General features: G+C 40.0%; 1 protein-coding gene across 1 annotated transcript in view; it reads left to right on the forward strand.

Annotated features, from left to right (window-relative positions):
• tbc1d32 (TBC1 domain family, member 32) overlaps positions 1-16,834 on the forward strand; it is a 168,832-nt gene that overhangs the window by 78,745 nt on the left and 73,253 nt on the right. The window contains exons 31-32 of the mRNA XM_079255902.1: positions 5,535-5,689; positions 11,207-11,347. Coding sequence (XP_079112028.1) covers positions 5,535-5,689; positions 11,207-11,347 — 296 coding nt within the window. The remainder of the gene's footprint in view (positions 1-5,534; positions 5,690-11,206; positions 11,348-16,834) is intronic.

Below are 16,834 nucleotides of genomic sequence, written 5' to 3' on the forward strand. Positions count from 1 at the left end.
TCCACATTTCTGCAACCAAAAGTCTGTGAATCGGCTTGCAAGACATTGTGTTCTACTGAAGTCTTTTCTATTTTGTGTGCAACCAGATCATTTGGCCTCTTGGAAATCCTCAGGTCTGCTGGGATGGTCTATTGACCGCTAGTTGGACTGATTCATTTTAAAGTTCTCCACACCTTTACAGGATTTACTGCAGCAAGATAATCATTCACCATGTTTAGATGAGACAAAGCAAAAAAAAACATTTGACTAAATTCAGGTTTTTCAAGACACGGCAGAGGTTTTACCATTTTTCCCGTTAAACGTCCACCATCAGCGGCTAATTCAGCATCCATCTTGCATTCCTACCTGACCTGTTAACTGAATCAGTGGCGTTGCGTGTTCAAAACAGCCAGTTCCTTATAATACTCGATAAAACTCTGCTGCAACGTCATGTCGCCTCCCGGATGTAAAACTTGTATAGTGTGGTTTCTCAGCCTCGGGACGCTGCTGGACAGTAGCGGCTCCAGAAATGTACGTGATAGATGTCACTGTGTCACTGAAAAAGTCTGACACGTGGAGTTTTAAGATCAGAAAGTGACATAATGCGTTATTTAAAATGTATATTGATATGTTTAACACCCCCAGATAATTAAGAACCTCTCCTACATGTATACAGTAGGAGCCTTTGGTGCCTTGGCACGACCACAAGCAACAAAGTTTTATCTTTATTTGAACTAAAGTAAAGAAAAAAAGGATGATAATGTAGCTAAACTCCTAAAAAAAAAAACAAATGCTGCACTCGTTCATCTCTGTAGATTTTGTCAAGCATGGCAATGAAAACGCAGCAAAGGTCCCATACTATACATTTTTCTTTACCAATGTCATTTGGGCTCCAATAACATTGATTTGTGATTTGCCTGTAAAATTTAGCTTTTGGCCTAAATTTCAGCCATTCCAAAAGTCGTTCTTGTGAACTCTTCTGAGAATGGGCTGTTGTCCGAACTTTAGACATTTAAGCCGTGACTGTCTGCACACCTCTCAGGGAGAGGACGCTGCTTCCTCTGGCGCCTGCTGTGGTTAGAGGACAGGCTAAGCTAGCCAGGGACAGGTCAACGGCAGTATCTACCAGAGGGAGGTGGTTATTCCCCTTCTTGACGACACAAAGTTAAAGATGTCAGACGGGGAATTTTCTCATTTTCGACCTCATACAGAGACGATGGGAATCAATTGAAATCAAACTCTTAAGAAGCCCCATTTATACATAATTTGTTGCACAAATTTCTTTTCAGATTTTAAAATGATCACATGACTTTTTAAACCTGTAGAAAGTGAATGTAGCGTAATATTGTACCTTGAAGGTGTTAGTGTTGGTCTGAGTGCACTTTACAAGACACAGCAAAAGTACCCAGTACAATTTATTTATTATATTTACAGTGATCTCCTATGGAGTTTTTTTTTGTTTTTGTTTTTTTTTTTTTAAACACACGACTCAGACTTTGTTGTGGAATTATTCTGTGGCCCAGTCACATGCCAGGCTGAACTCCAGTACTATCTCAGCTCAGCTGTGTCTGCAGCTGAGCTGTTTTATTTCCGCTCTATCTATCAGTCATCATAACCTGTTTGAGAAAAAGCTATTTTACTCTCCTTCAGCTGTAAGATGCTACGTAGCTAAAGACCAGGTCGTAAAATGAGATGAATACAGTGACTGGCATTATTCCTGTAACAAAACCAAAACTTTTTTTCTCTCACTACTTCTGTATTTTGGCTTCATTCAGCTAAATGCATAATAATACGGTTTCACTGATTGATGTTCATGTAACCTGATGTCCTCCTTTGATATATCCTGATATTTAAAACCTTAAAACTGATAAATGAGACATGAATGTACACTAAAGAGATTTAAATCTGAAAAAGAAAACATTAGCATTACAAACAGGATCTTCCTAGTCCTCACTCTGAGAACATTTTAATATATTTAATTCTTTCTAAATAACTGCAGACAGATACCTTAAAGATGAATTTTATGTTATCATGAGCCACTGGGGAACTGTTGCTGGTGTGGACTCAACCTCCAGCATGTTGTGTGGTGTCAGCGGTGTCATGCCGATAAATCCACCAGTCTCCGTCTGAAGCTGATAACGTCAGTCTGTCTGATCAACACAATACAGTTTATCTTTTTAAATCTGTGTCTATGTGAACAATTCAGTCTTCTTTTGTCCCAAATGGCAACTGATAGACCCCCTGTTTCTCCTCATAGCTTCCATTGTTGGTGAATTTAGTTAGGAGGACTGAGAAAAAAGAATCTTACCACAACAAAACACTGATTCTAAAGCTGGAAATAAGGAGAATGCCATTGTTTCAATGGTTTGTAAATTAGTTGTATGGGAACTTACAACATTTCTGCAACAACATACAGTCTGATTGTGCACTGCATGGTTCAGCTGCACAAAATGAGTTTATCTTCAAGCAGTGTGATAATCATACAGAATGTCACAGTGAAGTATCGGATCCGAAATGTTCTCCAAACCTGGAGCTACAAGCAAAAACTACTCGTGCGGTAGTTGTTAGCAATATAAACTTCCACAGTACTCCGATGTAACGAGATACGAACCAGTCTTTATTCATTTTTGACAAGGCAGTCTTCTTACAGAGTTATGTTAGGATGACAGTGTAAATCCAATATGTTAATATTGCCGTGATCTCTTACAGCTACGGTAAGAAAACCATAAAGCTTCAGGTGCTCTCATTCTCCGCCGACACACTGACCTACGTTACGCTGCGGCCCCCAAGCTGTCGGAAATCTGCCGCTTTCTTAAAGGGACAGCTGCACTAAATGTCCGAATGTTATGAGTAAGATAAAACATCTTCCTGACACTCATTTAACACAAACAATGTTTTAATCAGCCTTTCTAAAGCCGTAAATGTAAGAATTGAACATAAGAATATCAATAAAAATAAGAACATAGCAACATTTTGTTGCTATATACCCTTACTCTTCTTTTATATATATAATACGCTGAACTGCAGGAGCTAAAACAGGCTCTAATTGCAATCATTAAAACACATATAAAAGGCTAAATAACTCCATATCCTATCTATGACCCAGTGTGAATTGGCTCCTACAACTGTTTTAGTTTGAGATGTTGTTTGGGGCAGATAGTTTTCATTCCAATAAGATGCTGCTTTTTTATTTCTATAACTCATCTAAAAGTGATGTCTTGACAGAGTTGATCAGAAATGTATGAAGCTCATCTGTTGGTCAAATTCAAAGAGCATGCATTTATTATGGTCTGCTCGTGCTGTACGGACCGCTTAGTCTGTGTTTTTATTTAAGCAAGATGAAGAATAAGAATTCATATCAGAAAAATGACCCATAAAAGGTTTTTATGGAATAATTTTGGGACTTATTGTTGGACTTTCAGTCATTAATAGATTCTTTGCAGTAAATTCCCTCTAACAGAAGAGACATGGTGAGAAACTTCCACAGATTACCTGCTGGAACATTCATTTTCAGAGAAACAAAGCTTTCCACTGATGATTTTTACTGACAGAACACCTGCTTTTTAATAAATGCTTGATGCATAAAACATTAGCCGAGGCGATGAGTCATGATGACTTCTCACATTTTAAGTGACTAAAATCTGCCCCTCCATGTTTCTGACATTTTTAACTAGCCGTCAAAACAGATGGTGCTCACAGCGTGCACAGCTTGAGCCAAGAAATCTGTAAATATGCTGCTGAGTTATAGACTGACAGTTTTCACAGAATTAACTTCTCATCATGGGAAGCAATCAAACTTTCCCCCCCGTAGTTTGGGGTGAAGGGCTTTTTTCTTTAACTAGCATGGCCTAACTTGTTGTCAACTTGGATGAATTGCATATTTTTCTTTGTTTTTTAAAAGAAAATATGTTATAAAATAATTTAAAATGTAAAACATTTTGTGTTTCTTTCTTTTGAGCTGTTAACTATAAATGTCAAAGAAACGAAACAGTCTTTATTAATGCTTTTAATTCTAACCTTAAACAATACCTTTTCTGTCTCTGACTCAGGTAAATCCCAGAGATGTTGGATATTAAGTTTTAAATCATGCCTTGCATGTTACCTGACATGAAATGGTCTCGACAGATTAGAAAGTAATTCACTGAATTAAACTATTTGTGAGTCGTATAAAAATTACCTGGACATCAGCCCGCCTGTCTGGGCGGGTCCTCTGATGCGCTCTGTGGTCGTTGGAGTGCTGGCTAAGGTTACTGGTGGGAATGGATTCCCAAGATATCGTTTCCTCGGCAGCTTCAAGTCGAATGGTTTTTTTTTTCTGTTGCTAATTTTATACCAATATTCAGAGACTGTAACGAGGGATGGGAGTTGACGAGAGTAGGAGTGGGTGAGGGGAATAAAAGTAGGATGAGATGTTTTTAAATGAGTGTTGTATACTCTGCTATGCGAAGCTCTTTTATATCTATAAATTGTTGTAAAACATAAAGCACTTTGTGTTGCCCTGTGGACTAAAAGTGCTTTCGAAACAAAATTTAATTTGATTTAAAATAAAAATACACCAACTTCGTAAAGAAAAATATCAAGGATGTCGACATATGATGAGATCCTTTTTAAAACTTCATTTCTTTGTGAGAGAAACTGCTTAAGTAACTTGTAAACATATATATTGACTATTGGAAGGGAAACCTGCAAATCTGATCAGTTTTATTATTTTTCTGAATAAAAAAGAAAACATTGGATGTAAAAAGTAGACGTCCTGATTCTCCATCTGAATATTACAGATATGCACATGTGTAGGTGTGTGTTGCCTGCAGAGTCTGAATGCAATTATAAAACATGTTAAGGAGGGAAATGTAATAAATAAATATGCACCTACTTGAAAAAAACAACAGATGAATGTGATAGAAAGTTTTCAGTTTAAAAACTTTACAGCAGAATTTTCATTTGTGCGGTTTTGATTCCTGTTGCGGTGCGTTAGTTTGGTGTTTAAATCTTTAAACACCAAAATTCAGATTTGATTTCCAATAAACCAATATGACAAAAAGATTTTCCACTTAAACTGTCAGAGCAGAGTCCTTGAATCCTTGTAATAAATTGATGACAGCATACTGTAATAGAAACACAGTTGAGTCTGAGCAGACTGGACTCTGAAAGCTGTTTTTCCGTCTGTGAGTTAATTGTCTGATGCATCAGGGTTAATTGAATGTCAAACAAATTCTACTTTACTCTTAACTGATGTCAGAGTGTGTCATGCTTTCACTTTTAATTGCCATAACAAAAGGCCTGAATTTCCCTCTGACACGGCGTGCTCATGTTCGAACTGCAGACAAAGATCTGTGCACCTTCGCTGTGGTTTGAGTTTGTTGTGGTTCGATCATCAGACAGAAAGCTGAGTTCAATGGGATCTTAAAATATGCACTGTTAGTACATTTAAAAGTAAAACAAACTCTCCTTCAGTATTTATTGTTTACTTAAGCGCTGCCGTGCATGTGAGTCACTGATCTTAGTCTCTTTTCTACTAGTTTTTTTTCCGTTGTCTCCTTAACGCTGCTCTGCAGTCACTCAGCAGGATGATTATCCAGGTCACGACTGGCTGACTTCCACCATTTTCCTCATCATGGCTGGAAACATGGACCAGTCGCTACGTTTGCTGCTCAACCTCTCTTGTTTGCTGACGTCTGCGTTCATCTGGCCTGCGAGGATACATGCATCCGTGAGTAACAGCTATTCATAAAAATAGAAAGTATTTCATTTACATTGTCTGAATACCGTATTTTCGCAACCATAAGGAACACTTTAAAGTCTTTTAATTTATACAAAATAGACAGAGCGCCTTATAATGCGGTGCTTTATGTGTGTACCGAGTTCCAGTGTGTACCGAGTTCCAACATCTATAAATGTTGTGGGACTTTGATGATCGCTCCACTTGACTGACTGAGAACGTTTCCGACACGATGCTTATATAGATAAAAGGCGGACGTAACAGAGGGCAGCATGAGAACGTTAAAAGGGTGAAGTGTGGGAGTGGAAGAAGACGCTAAAGGTCCTCAGTAGGTATATAGTGGTGAAATGTGAAACATCGTTTGGCTAATGACCCCTTATTGAAATGACACCTGCGAAGAGACACGCTTACGGAGCACAGTTCAAACTACTAGCTATCAGCTACGGGGACAAACATGGGAATCGAGCAGCCGTGAGAGAATTAAAGACCAATGAATCTATGGTTCGCAAGTGGAGGAAGCAGGAAAATGAGCTCACGAACACAAGGCTGAGTTTCCGCGGAAACAAGGCGAGGTGGTCCGAATTGGAAGACTGACTCGAGTCGATTCGGGCTTGATGAAGGAACTCAAACCAGCAACGACACACGCAAGCAAGCATGTTTTATGCTAGAGTGTTTTACCACACCCGCGCCGGTGCGCCTTATGGTCGTGAAAATACGGTTTATGACCTCAAGTAGCCGTGAGAGCAACTGCATCTTAAGTGACAAAATGGTGTCAAATGATATGTTTTAGTCCTTACTTTGATATTTATTTAAACTCTAAAAAAGTAGTTGTAATATCTCCATAAGAAGGTGATGGTGTTACCTGAAACCAGCTACGGAGGGTGTTTCCACTAGCGTGGTACCGGTGGTGGTTCAGAGTACAACTTAGTGACTTTGTCTTACAGCCGGCTGCAGTACCATTAAAACATTTCTATTGTAACACCAACCATCTGCTGGTACAGAGCGTTGTGGGCTGGAGACTGCGTAAAGGACACCGACCACATGAAGTAACACGTTGTAACTCTGCGCTTAAAAACCCAGAACCAGCAAAGTCTTGTCTGATTAAGTAAAAAAAAAAACAACATACTGTAGTATCTGAACTTTATTGTGGATGTGAAGTGGAAGCCGTGGAACAACGTGAGTTCAGGGTTTCTTTTGTTCTGCTGCCATTTAAAGAAGCAGACTTCCACCGTGAGGTGTGAACTGACGGCTATTCCCCCTCCGTCTTGCGTACGACCGGCTCTCCAGCCAGTCTGATAGGGACTCCTGTCCACGACTCTTTCTCTCTTTTTATTCCTTGCTTCCTTTCACAATGTCCTATTTGGTGTCTTTGCTGAATAAACTACAGTGGACGTTAAAAACATCCAGTCTGTTGAGATGCTAGCGTGTGATGCGGTGTGTAAAATACAGCTCATTTGTATCGTGATGGAGTATCCTGTAAGCGAAAGTAGTGAAGTGCAGTTTCTTTGCTTTTAGACGCTGAAGGACAAAAACTGCTCCAGTAATGTGGATTACAAATGTGACTGAGTCAGAATCACAGGTTTTTATGGCCCCTAAGTCACATAATTCTTCAGTTTTGTTTTTAGTAGTTGTATTTGTTTACACTTTATAAGCTATATTTGAAGCCGAACTGCAAGCAGGTGCTTCAGCATCAGCAGCAGACTTTCATACGGTTCACATTTAAACTGTGTGTTTGCAGCACCCTTCATTAAAATCAGTGTGTGTGATTGGAAAACCCCAGTTTAAGGGCACATTCATATCAGCCTTTTTGCTCGGAAAGTCTGCTTTGTTTGGGGAAGCATGTATGCGCTAAAGGAATTTTGACTCGGATCAAAGAAGCGGACGTGGTCCTCCTAGAAACTCAGGACTCGATCCATTTAAGTGGATCAAATACAGGAAGCGGACTTCAAAAAAAGTCACCTTCTGGATTTGGTGTAGCATTGCATTGTGGGTAAATACATAGCGATGGTGTTAAAGGTCTTCATCCTCATCTGTTGTTCATACTGCGTCTATTGGTGCAGAGTATTTCTGCAGGATACTTGCATAAGACACAATAGAAACCCAAAGCAGAGATAGTTTCGTCGACATGTAGCGAACCATAATGGACCCAGTACCTAGGACTAGGACTGAACCAGCACCGAACAAAGACTAGGCCAGCACTGAACAAACAGAACCAACACTAAACCAGGACTAAACCAGCACCGAACCAGGACTAAACCAGCACTTAACCAGGACTAAACCAGCACCAAACCAGGACTAAACCAGCACCGAACCAGGACTAAACCAGCACTTAACCAGGACTAAACCAGCACCGAACCAGGACTAAACCAGCACCGAACCAGGACTAAACCAGCACTTAACCAGGACTAAACCAGCACCGAACCAGGACTAAACCAGCACTTAACCAGGACTAAACCAGCACCGAACCAGGACTAAACCAGCACTTAACCAGGACTAAACCAGCACCGAACCAGGACTAAACCAGCACCGAACCAGGACTAAACCAGCACCGAACCAGGACTAAACCAGCACCGAACCAGGACTAAACCAGCACCGAACCAGGGCTAAACTGATCACCAAGGCAACCAGCAAGGTGATGTGTTGTAATCCCCCCATGTGGACTTTATGGGCAGCGGGTTAGGAATCTGCTCTTGACGGTTCACTGTAAAAAATTGTTGGTTTGAAGACTTAATGATTTTCCAGAAATAATTGAGTTCAGCTTTTTCTTTTACCTTATGAATCCACATTTAGTCAACATGCAGTTCTTGTTCAGTGTTGCTTACTTATGTAACTTTTAAATTAGGGGAAAAAATCGAACCAGTGTTTTGGGAGCATGAAAACACTTAAAACCATTTTATTAATGAGACAGATCTGAGAAATGCCACCGTGCAGATAATTCCTTTTTATTTAAAGAAAAAAAAAGCTATAAGTGAATTTGGGGGTCCTCTGGGAAAACAAGCTGGAAACCACTGGAGGTGGAAAATCGAAATGAAAAATAAAAAATTGGGATATTTTGTTTTACAATTTTAAAATCAATTTTTTTTTTTTTTTTTTTTTTTTTTTTTTGTTAAAGTGGAACTATTATGTGCATTTCAGGCTAATTTATTTTTATTTCTGAGACCAGAAGGGCTGGGATTGATAGAGTTATTGTCACAAATGGCTTTATTTACTTCAGACCGACCCTCTCCGTAGGCTGTCAGATCAGCCTGCGGGCAAAACGAGTGGATTGAGACTCTTCCGCATTAAGCCCCGCCTCCCGCCACTGCACTACATCGGGAGCGCGCACCGCACCTGCTTTTGCCGTCATTGTAACATCTCACATGTACATGCATCTACAAGGGAGAGTGGCTTATGCTGTTTTTACTGTTTTTAATGAGTTTTTAACCTATGTCTGTCTGAGCAATTATTTATTTATGTTTAATACGCACTGAGAGGTGGAAGAGTGAGTGTTTTAGTGTTTTATTGAGTCGCCAGACAATTTGAATTTCCCTTTTAGGGATGAATAAAGTCCTATCTATCTATCTATCTATCTATCTATCTGTCTATCTGTCTGTCTGTCTGTCTGTCTATCGATCTCATAAACAGAAGGATTAGGCTAATATGAACTCAATAAAAAAACAAACTACAATGTCAACACATAGCATACAGCCCTACATGTTGGAACCTGAATCAGAGCCTGAAAACGAAGTGGAAAACAGCAACCCACAGCAACGAATGCAGCAGGATGTCTCTCTTTGGTAAACTCACCAGCCATCGTTGGAAATAACTTTATCCCACGTTTTCCACCCGCCTGATGTATTTGTACATGCCCTTGTTAACCAGTAGAAGGTAACCAATCACCGAACCTTATCCCCCGGGACGTCACAAGGATTTCCAAGTAGAAAAAACTCTCTAAAACGACGCGTTTTTCGTCGCCATGGAAACCAAACGGAGAGAGTGCTGGAACTCAAACTCAAACGTGTTTAGGTGATAAAAAACAGTGACGTTCACATGTCTGATGAGGATTCAACACTGTAACACTGTAGAAAGCTCAGAAAACTCCAAATACCACAATAACACCCCTTTAAAATCTTTTTTTTCCAATGAAATGAACCCACTATAAATTTTTTGTCATTTTTATTGGTTTTATTGATCTTTTTACTTGTCTTCTTGGGCATCATAGTAGCATAATGATGGTCTGGCTACTGCGTTGTTTTCTCCTCACTGAAATCAAGAACAATTACAAGCAAAAAAGTTTTGTAAGTTCTTTATTTGTTTTTAATCTACAAAAATCATCAGTATTGAAGAATTTTGAGAATCACAATTTAAATCGAATCGGGACAAAAGCATATCATCACAGCCCTAGAAACCACTGAAATAGATAATTAACATGAAATTAGTGGTAAAATATCTATTTGCTGTTTTAAATGATTATTTTAAGACATAAAATCTGACAAAAAAAAATTTCTTTAATTTTTCAGACTAAACAAGAGATGTGTAAGAATAATTTAAATGATCAACATTTCCGATGTTTTATTTAATAGACATGGAAGACATAATTTATACTTTCCAGTCAGTAAAAAAAACCAAACTAGCTGTAATTATTCCCAACAAAAAGTTAATTTAAGCACATTCCAGTATAAATGGTTTTAGTCTGAATTATATCATGTTTTCCAAAACTTTTGCTGAAACCAGTCTTCATTTGGAGCAGCTGCTTGGCTTGTATGATGCATGGAGCTTTGTGAGGCTGCTATTTGAAATGTAAATGATCTGATCAGGTAATGAAATTGTATTTTTTATGTAAACTTTGTGATAAGCTTTATATCTAAATGGGACCAGATGTTAAACATTACCCTCTGGCTTTTATGAAGATACACCTACAAATACCTTCCATGTTCTTATTTAATCCTTTCTATCTGATGGCACATCATCATTCGGGTTGTTCCTGGTTGTGAGTTTTAATCAATGTAAATGATTTGAACACATTAAAGGGATGTATTGGACATCTTTACAGCTTAAAATACAAGAAAAATAAGGACGACCAAAACCACGTACAGTAATAATAAAGGATGAAAAAGTCAAGTGTCTAAATTCTTAATAAATAGATCAGCTGGAATAAATAATTATGAAATGAAGTCTTGCTTTAATCATTCTGAATTACACATGAAAACTACAGTGCTAAAATTTACCACATGCTATCTGAACGTTTTATTACATGCTTTTGGTGTGGTTGATGCAGAAACATCTGGTGAATTTCTTCCACAGCAGTTTGCCTTCAACAACAACAACGTGGTCGATATCATGGAAAATGGAAAAGCCACAATAATTAAGTAGCAAAGGGAGTACAAGAGTGAAAATAGGGATGAACACACACCGTTAACAAATAAAACTGCACCCTGTTTTAAATCAAAGTCTTTCTGTATCAGCAATAAATCTAAAAGCAATATGTATGTTCCGTAATGATGTATGTTTTTTCTGTGGTCACAACAGGTCCATTTTCCACAGGCAGTCGCTGAATCGGGTATCCCTCCTGTTTACTGGTGCACAGCTCACTATGTGGAGATGCTGCTGAAAGCTGAAGTCCCTCTGGTCCATTCTGCTTTCAGGATGTCTGGTTTCACCCCCTCTCAGGTAAAATCTGTACCCCTGTAGCCCAAACTCCGTACGGAGATTTATGGCTTTTCTGAATGGGTGTTGGATGAATTATGAGGATGGCATGTCTGTAGGGTCAGACACACTCATGAGGAAATAACATCCATGTTGTTATCATAGCTGCACTGTTGGTTAAAAGGAGTTTCAGAGAGGGGACCTGCTGAAGGAGTCCAACCTTTTATCTTTAAACAGAAGCTCTTCCTCTTCTGGGGTAAAAAATAATGCTATTAACGAGGATGAAGCTCGGTTTCAGGGTTTTGAGCACCACTGATCGGCGCGGACTCATCCGAGGTTTGAATGCAAATAGACAAGCACCTACACATGCTGAGTGAAAATGAATTACCAGGCCTGACTGGATATATGCAGCTAGCTTAAAGCTGGTATCACCAGGAATAAGTTATATCCAGATTATGGTAAGGATTTAACAAATGTTTGTTTCTGGTTTTGACTTTCAACATGTTTGTCTATGTAGGCTGCTTTCAAGCGATGGACCAAGGTGTTATGTTTACTATGAGGAAAAAAAAAAAGAGAGGATAAAGTTGAAATATCTTGCTTTAAGAAAGTTGTTTGTTTAGTTTCATCTTATTTGTTATGTGCATACAGCAATACATCTAAAAGTCAATTCTCTATCAGTGTTGTCTTCCACACAGTTGGTTTTGTGTGCGTAAACCAAGCGGCAACCTCCGACGGTTAAAAGTGAAGCCTATGCGGAAGTGCATAAAACTGCAGTTCCCCCTTCATCCACTAGGGGCTGCAAAACAGAGCGAATCCCCATAGACTCCCATGTTAAAAAGACCAACTTCACGGCAGAAATAAACATGTTTACAGCCTGGTTCAAAAATCCATTTTCGGTTTAATAGGTCAGGTTTACCTTCATGACAACTGTTGGGGGGAGTGAATTTTTTTCTAACTCGCCAGTTTTAAAGTTAATCTCAAAGTTTAGCAAATTTAGGGGCGTGTCCGTTTGATTGACAGGTACCAATCTCTGGCTCCAAGTAAGAAGAACGTAGAACAACCGCGGTTTTTAGCTGGTTAACAACGTGACTTAGCTTTAGCCCGCTTACCTCCGTTAGCTTGGTAGCTCCTGTTATCTCGGGGTTAGCTCGGTTAGCTTTTAGCTACAGAAAGGTCAGAGTTCGCTCGATGTCAGTCATCTGCCATGACGCTCACAGCCCCCCTCTCAGCTCCACCTCTTTGCCCATATTTGTATTTTTCGGGCGAGACGATGCGCATGACGCTGCCAACATGGCGATGGTAGGAACCGCCCACCGAGCTTCATTTCAGCTCTTCAGAAACCTACAGGTGACGTCCCGGAGACTCCGTCCATCTCTTTATGTACAATCTATGGTGTAAACAAGGTTTGTGTTAGTCAGTTTTCTTTCACAATGAAAGCAAAGCTCCTGGATACACAGCCATGACAAATGCAGAAAATATGACAGTTTGCAGTTATTGTCCATAACTTTTGGTAAAACAGAGTCTAATGTTCATCTGCGAGTACTTAAACAGGTGTTTTACCCGTGTTAAGGAAATGTATGCTAATCACAGTCTGGTGCTTTTGTGACAGCATCTGCACACACAGACCAGACATCTTCACACACTAGCTTACTTTTTTGCTCTCAAATGCCGCTACGCACACTGACAAAGTGGAAATGCTTCTTCACAGGGATATTTTTCTTTTTAATTGCTTCCGCTCTGCTCGCTTGAATGCACATAATTCCATCCATCTCTGCTGAAGCTACTCTCATAGGTTGCTCAGTTTATGTCAAAGTAGCAGCAAACATTGTCTGTGTCCTGTTTGCTGCCTTCTTCTGGTTTTCGAAAACATCTCTTCAAGGAGCAACAAGATTTTGAAGTTTTTACTTGTATTTATTTCTAAGGTAAAATTTTGTTAAATAGTTTGGTGTGAAGTGGCTCATGCAGCCGTGGTGTGGCTGCTGAGAACATGACTCTTAATTCCACAAAGAGCAGCCCCCCTTGTGTCACCAGAACTGCATTAATTCTTCGTAGCATAGATTCAACAAAGTGCTGGAAACTCCTCAGAGATTTTGCTCCATGTTGACATGAAGCATCACACAGCTGCTGCACATCCATGATGAGAATCTCCCGTTCCACCTCATCCCAAAGCTGCTCTGCTGGATGTATATCTGGTGACTGTGGAGGCCGTTGGAGGACATTGAACTCATCGTCATGGTGGAGATGATGTGAGCTTTGTGACATGGTGCATCATCCTGCTGGAAGTTTCCATCAGAAGATGCTCCACTGTGCTCATAAAGGGATGGACATGGTCAGCAGCAGGACTCTGGAGGTTAAACCGTGTCATGTTGGAACTGAGCTGTCCAGACTAGGCCAAGAAAGCACCCCCCCCCCCCCCCCCCAACACCATCAGCCTGAACCGCTGATACAAGGCAGAATGGATCCATGTTTTCATGATGTTTCATGATCCTACCATGTGAATGTGGAGCTGAAATGGAGACTTATCAGACCAGCGTATAATTAGGTGTATGTGTGATGATAAAGACGAGTGTTGGAAATGAGTGTTGGGTGTGTGTGTGTGTGTGTGTACACATTAGAGTGTGGGAAGGGTGAGGCTGATGGATTTGTCTTTGTTGTGCTTTTATTATGTGAACAGCACTAGGTGTTACATTTTACTGTAGGAAAAGTGCTTTATAAATAAAGTTTGATTTGATTTGATATTGTCCAGTTGTGGTGAGTGTGTGTGAATTGTAGCCTCAGTTCCTGTTCTTACTGACAGGAGGGAACCCGGTGTGGTCTTCTGCTGCTGGAGAACATCTGCTTCCAGGCTGGACATGTTGTGTGTTCAGAGATGATGTTCTGCAGATCCTGGTTGGATCCAGTGCTTATTTTACTCCTTTTGTCTTTCTATCATCTCCAACCAGTTTGTCCATTCTCCTCTGACCTCTGACAAAAGACATTCTGGTCCAGACAACTGCTGCTCGGTGGATATTTTCTCTTCTTCAGACCTTCTCTGTAAACTCCATTGATGGTCGTGTGTGAAAATCCCAGTAAATCAGTAGTCTCTGAAATACTCAGAGACATTTTATTTTACTCTGGGTGAAGTGGTTCCTTGTCCTGATAGTAGTCTAGACATGTTATAATCATAAACTATAAGAAATATAGTTCGACCCCTCAGTTTACTGTAAATCTGTAAAAACTCTGACCAATCCAAACGTTCGGACCGGAATGGAGTTGTTCATTTCTTATATTTCATAAGCATCTTCTCCCGGCTCCCCTCCTCCCCCTCCAGCATACCTGACAGCAACACCCTGCATATAAACTATTATTAAATAATTAGGATGAAAATACAAAGTAGTGAAGAAGACACTCGGAAGGCAAACATGGCTGAGAAAATGCAGGAAGGATTTCCCGACTCGGCTCGGTTTATTTGCCTCCTCCTGCTAAACAGCCGAGGAAGAAAATCGTTGGTGGAAAAAACTGTGAATAAAAAAAGCCTCGGATCACGCAAGGAGCAGAACCAGAGGGGGAGGAGCCAAGATAGGGCGCCACTTTCACATCCTGCTAGCTGCCCAACATTACCTACCTCAGCTTTAAATTCCTTTTCTTCCTTCCAATTAATGCAATGAGTTGCTGCCATGTGATTGGCTTATTCAGTGTTTGTGTTTACAAGCAGTAGAACCTGATAAAGTTTACTTTGAATGTTTATCATCATCTGAACCATTTTAAGCCCCATGTCTCCTACTAGCTGTTGCTCACAAGCATAGAAAGTGAGTTTTGTACCGTAAATTATACTGAACAGTTGATGTAAAAGCTTAAGAAAAAGTTCAATATTCAGTAAAAGGATGAAGCCTTTTCCATTCATTATGCAGTCATGATGCAGCTAAAACACTAATGGTATTTAACATAAATTTAATTGAAAACAGTCATAGAAAGCGACAGTCAGACTGATGAAACTTTGAAGACAATATGTTTTTTTGGCTGCAGACGATTAGTTTTAATCAAATGTTTCATTCTTGCTCATTTTTCATTGACCCATAAAGGATTTAATGATGCAGAATATACTGCTTGGACATTTTTAGCAGGCAGGGTTGGGCACCAGCTTTATTCTTTTATCTTTGCTGGATGTAATAATGACATCAGACAGATCCAAAGGCCTTTACAGCCACACTTTCTGTTGCTCTGCTAATTACTTCCATTTTTATTCTATTTTGACCTCAGTCAAATTTAAAAAACAGCTTTGACAGTGAGTACCAGAGCGTTGAAGTGGCAGATCTCCTTTCATTTGCTTATATCTCAAAAACAATGGGGGTAGAAAGAGGGTTTTCACCTTGAACGCTCATGTTTTGATCCCGTCTTTAGCGTCTCTGCCATTGACAGTTTGTGGAGGTCTGCTCATAACACTCCCAGCATTTGCATCAAAGATGTGAACCTTGCATCTCTTGGGTGGAGTAATGTGTTAACATTCAGCTCATCTCGCCGCTGTTTAAAGTGATAATAGGCACCTGTTGTCAGTCAGAGTTGGAAATGCATTTTTCAAAGATTCTGGCTTTAAAAGCCAGACGAAGCGGCAGAGGCCAGGGAAGTTTTGTAGCACTGATGTCGATACGGGGGAGGTGGTGGGAAATGTGTTTTTGTATCCAAGTCTTGCTCATAATCTTTCTTGTGGAATCAGTGTTTTTGTAAGGAATCATATGATGCAGCTGTAACTGTGTCTTCAATAAACCATGAAATTCTTCCAAAACTTTAACTTTAAATTAGTGGTAATTTACATTATTTACACTGTTTTGTTCTGCTTTCTGTATTATAGGGGATGTGAGGAACTATATTGCAGAGTTTAAAGTGACTTGGATGAGCAGTATTGTATGTTATACCTGAATATGTCCAGTGCACGGAATGGACGTGTGAATTTTTGCTGGTTTTAATTCTCTTCTGAAGACATATTTGATATTGGTTTACATCGTCAAGGGTTTGATGGATTAGAGCATACGCTCAGATAATTTTGAAATTCAGACTGGATACATTTTTATTTTAGTTCTCTGAAAGAGGACATGTCCAGGTCAATGAGGAGTTAAGGTCGCTCTCCTGTGGCCCTCCTTAGAATGGTCGCATGATGTTTCTCTGAAGCTTCTTATAGGCTGTTATTACCTTGGTTTGCCAGACACTAGAAACAATGGCGTCTGGTGGAAGATGGTGCCCATTATATTGTATATAAAGAGATGGGCGGAGCCTCCGGAAAGTCACCCGTAGGTTTCTGAAGAGCTGAATTGAAGCTCGGTGGGTGGTTCCTACTGTCGCCATCTTGGCAGCGTCATGCGTGTCGTCTAGCCCAGAAAATACAAACATGGGCAAAGACGTGGAGCTGAGAGAGGAGCCGTGAGCGTCATGGCGGATGATTGACATCGAGTGAACTCTGACCTTTCTGTAGCTAAAAGCTAACCAAGCTAACCCCGAGATAACAGGAGCTAACCAGCAAATAGAGGTAAGCGGGCT

Source organism: Telmatherina bonti, assembly GCF_933228915.1.
Source record: "Telmatherina bonti genome assembly, chromosome: 16".
NCBI lineage: Eukaryota > Metazoa > Chordata > Actinopteri > Atheriniformes > Telmatherinidae > Telmatherina > Telmatherina bonti.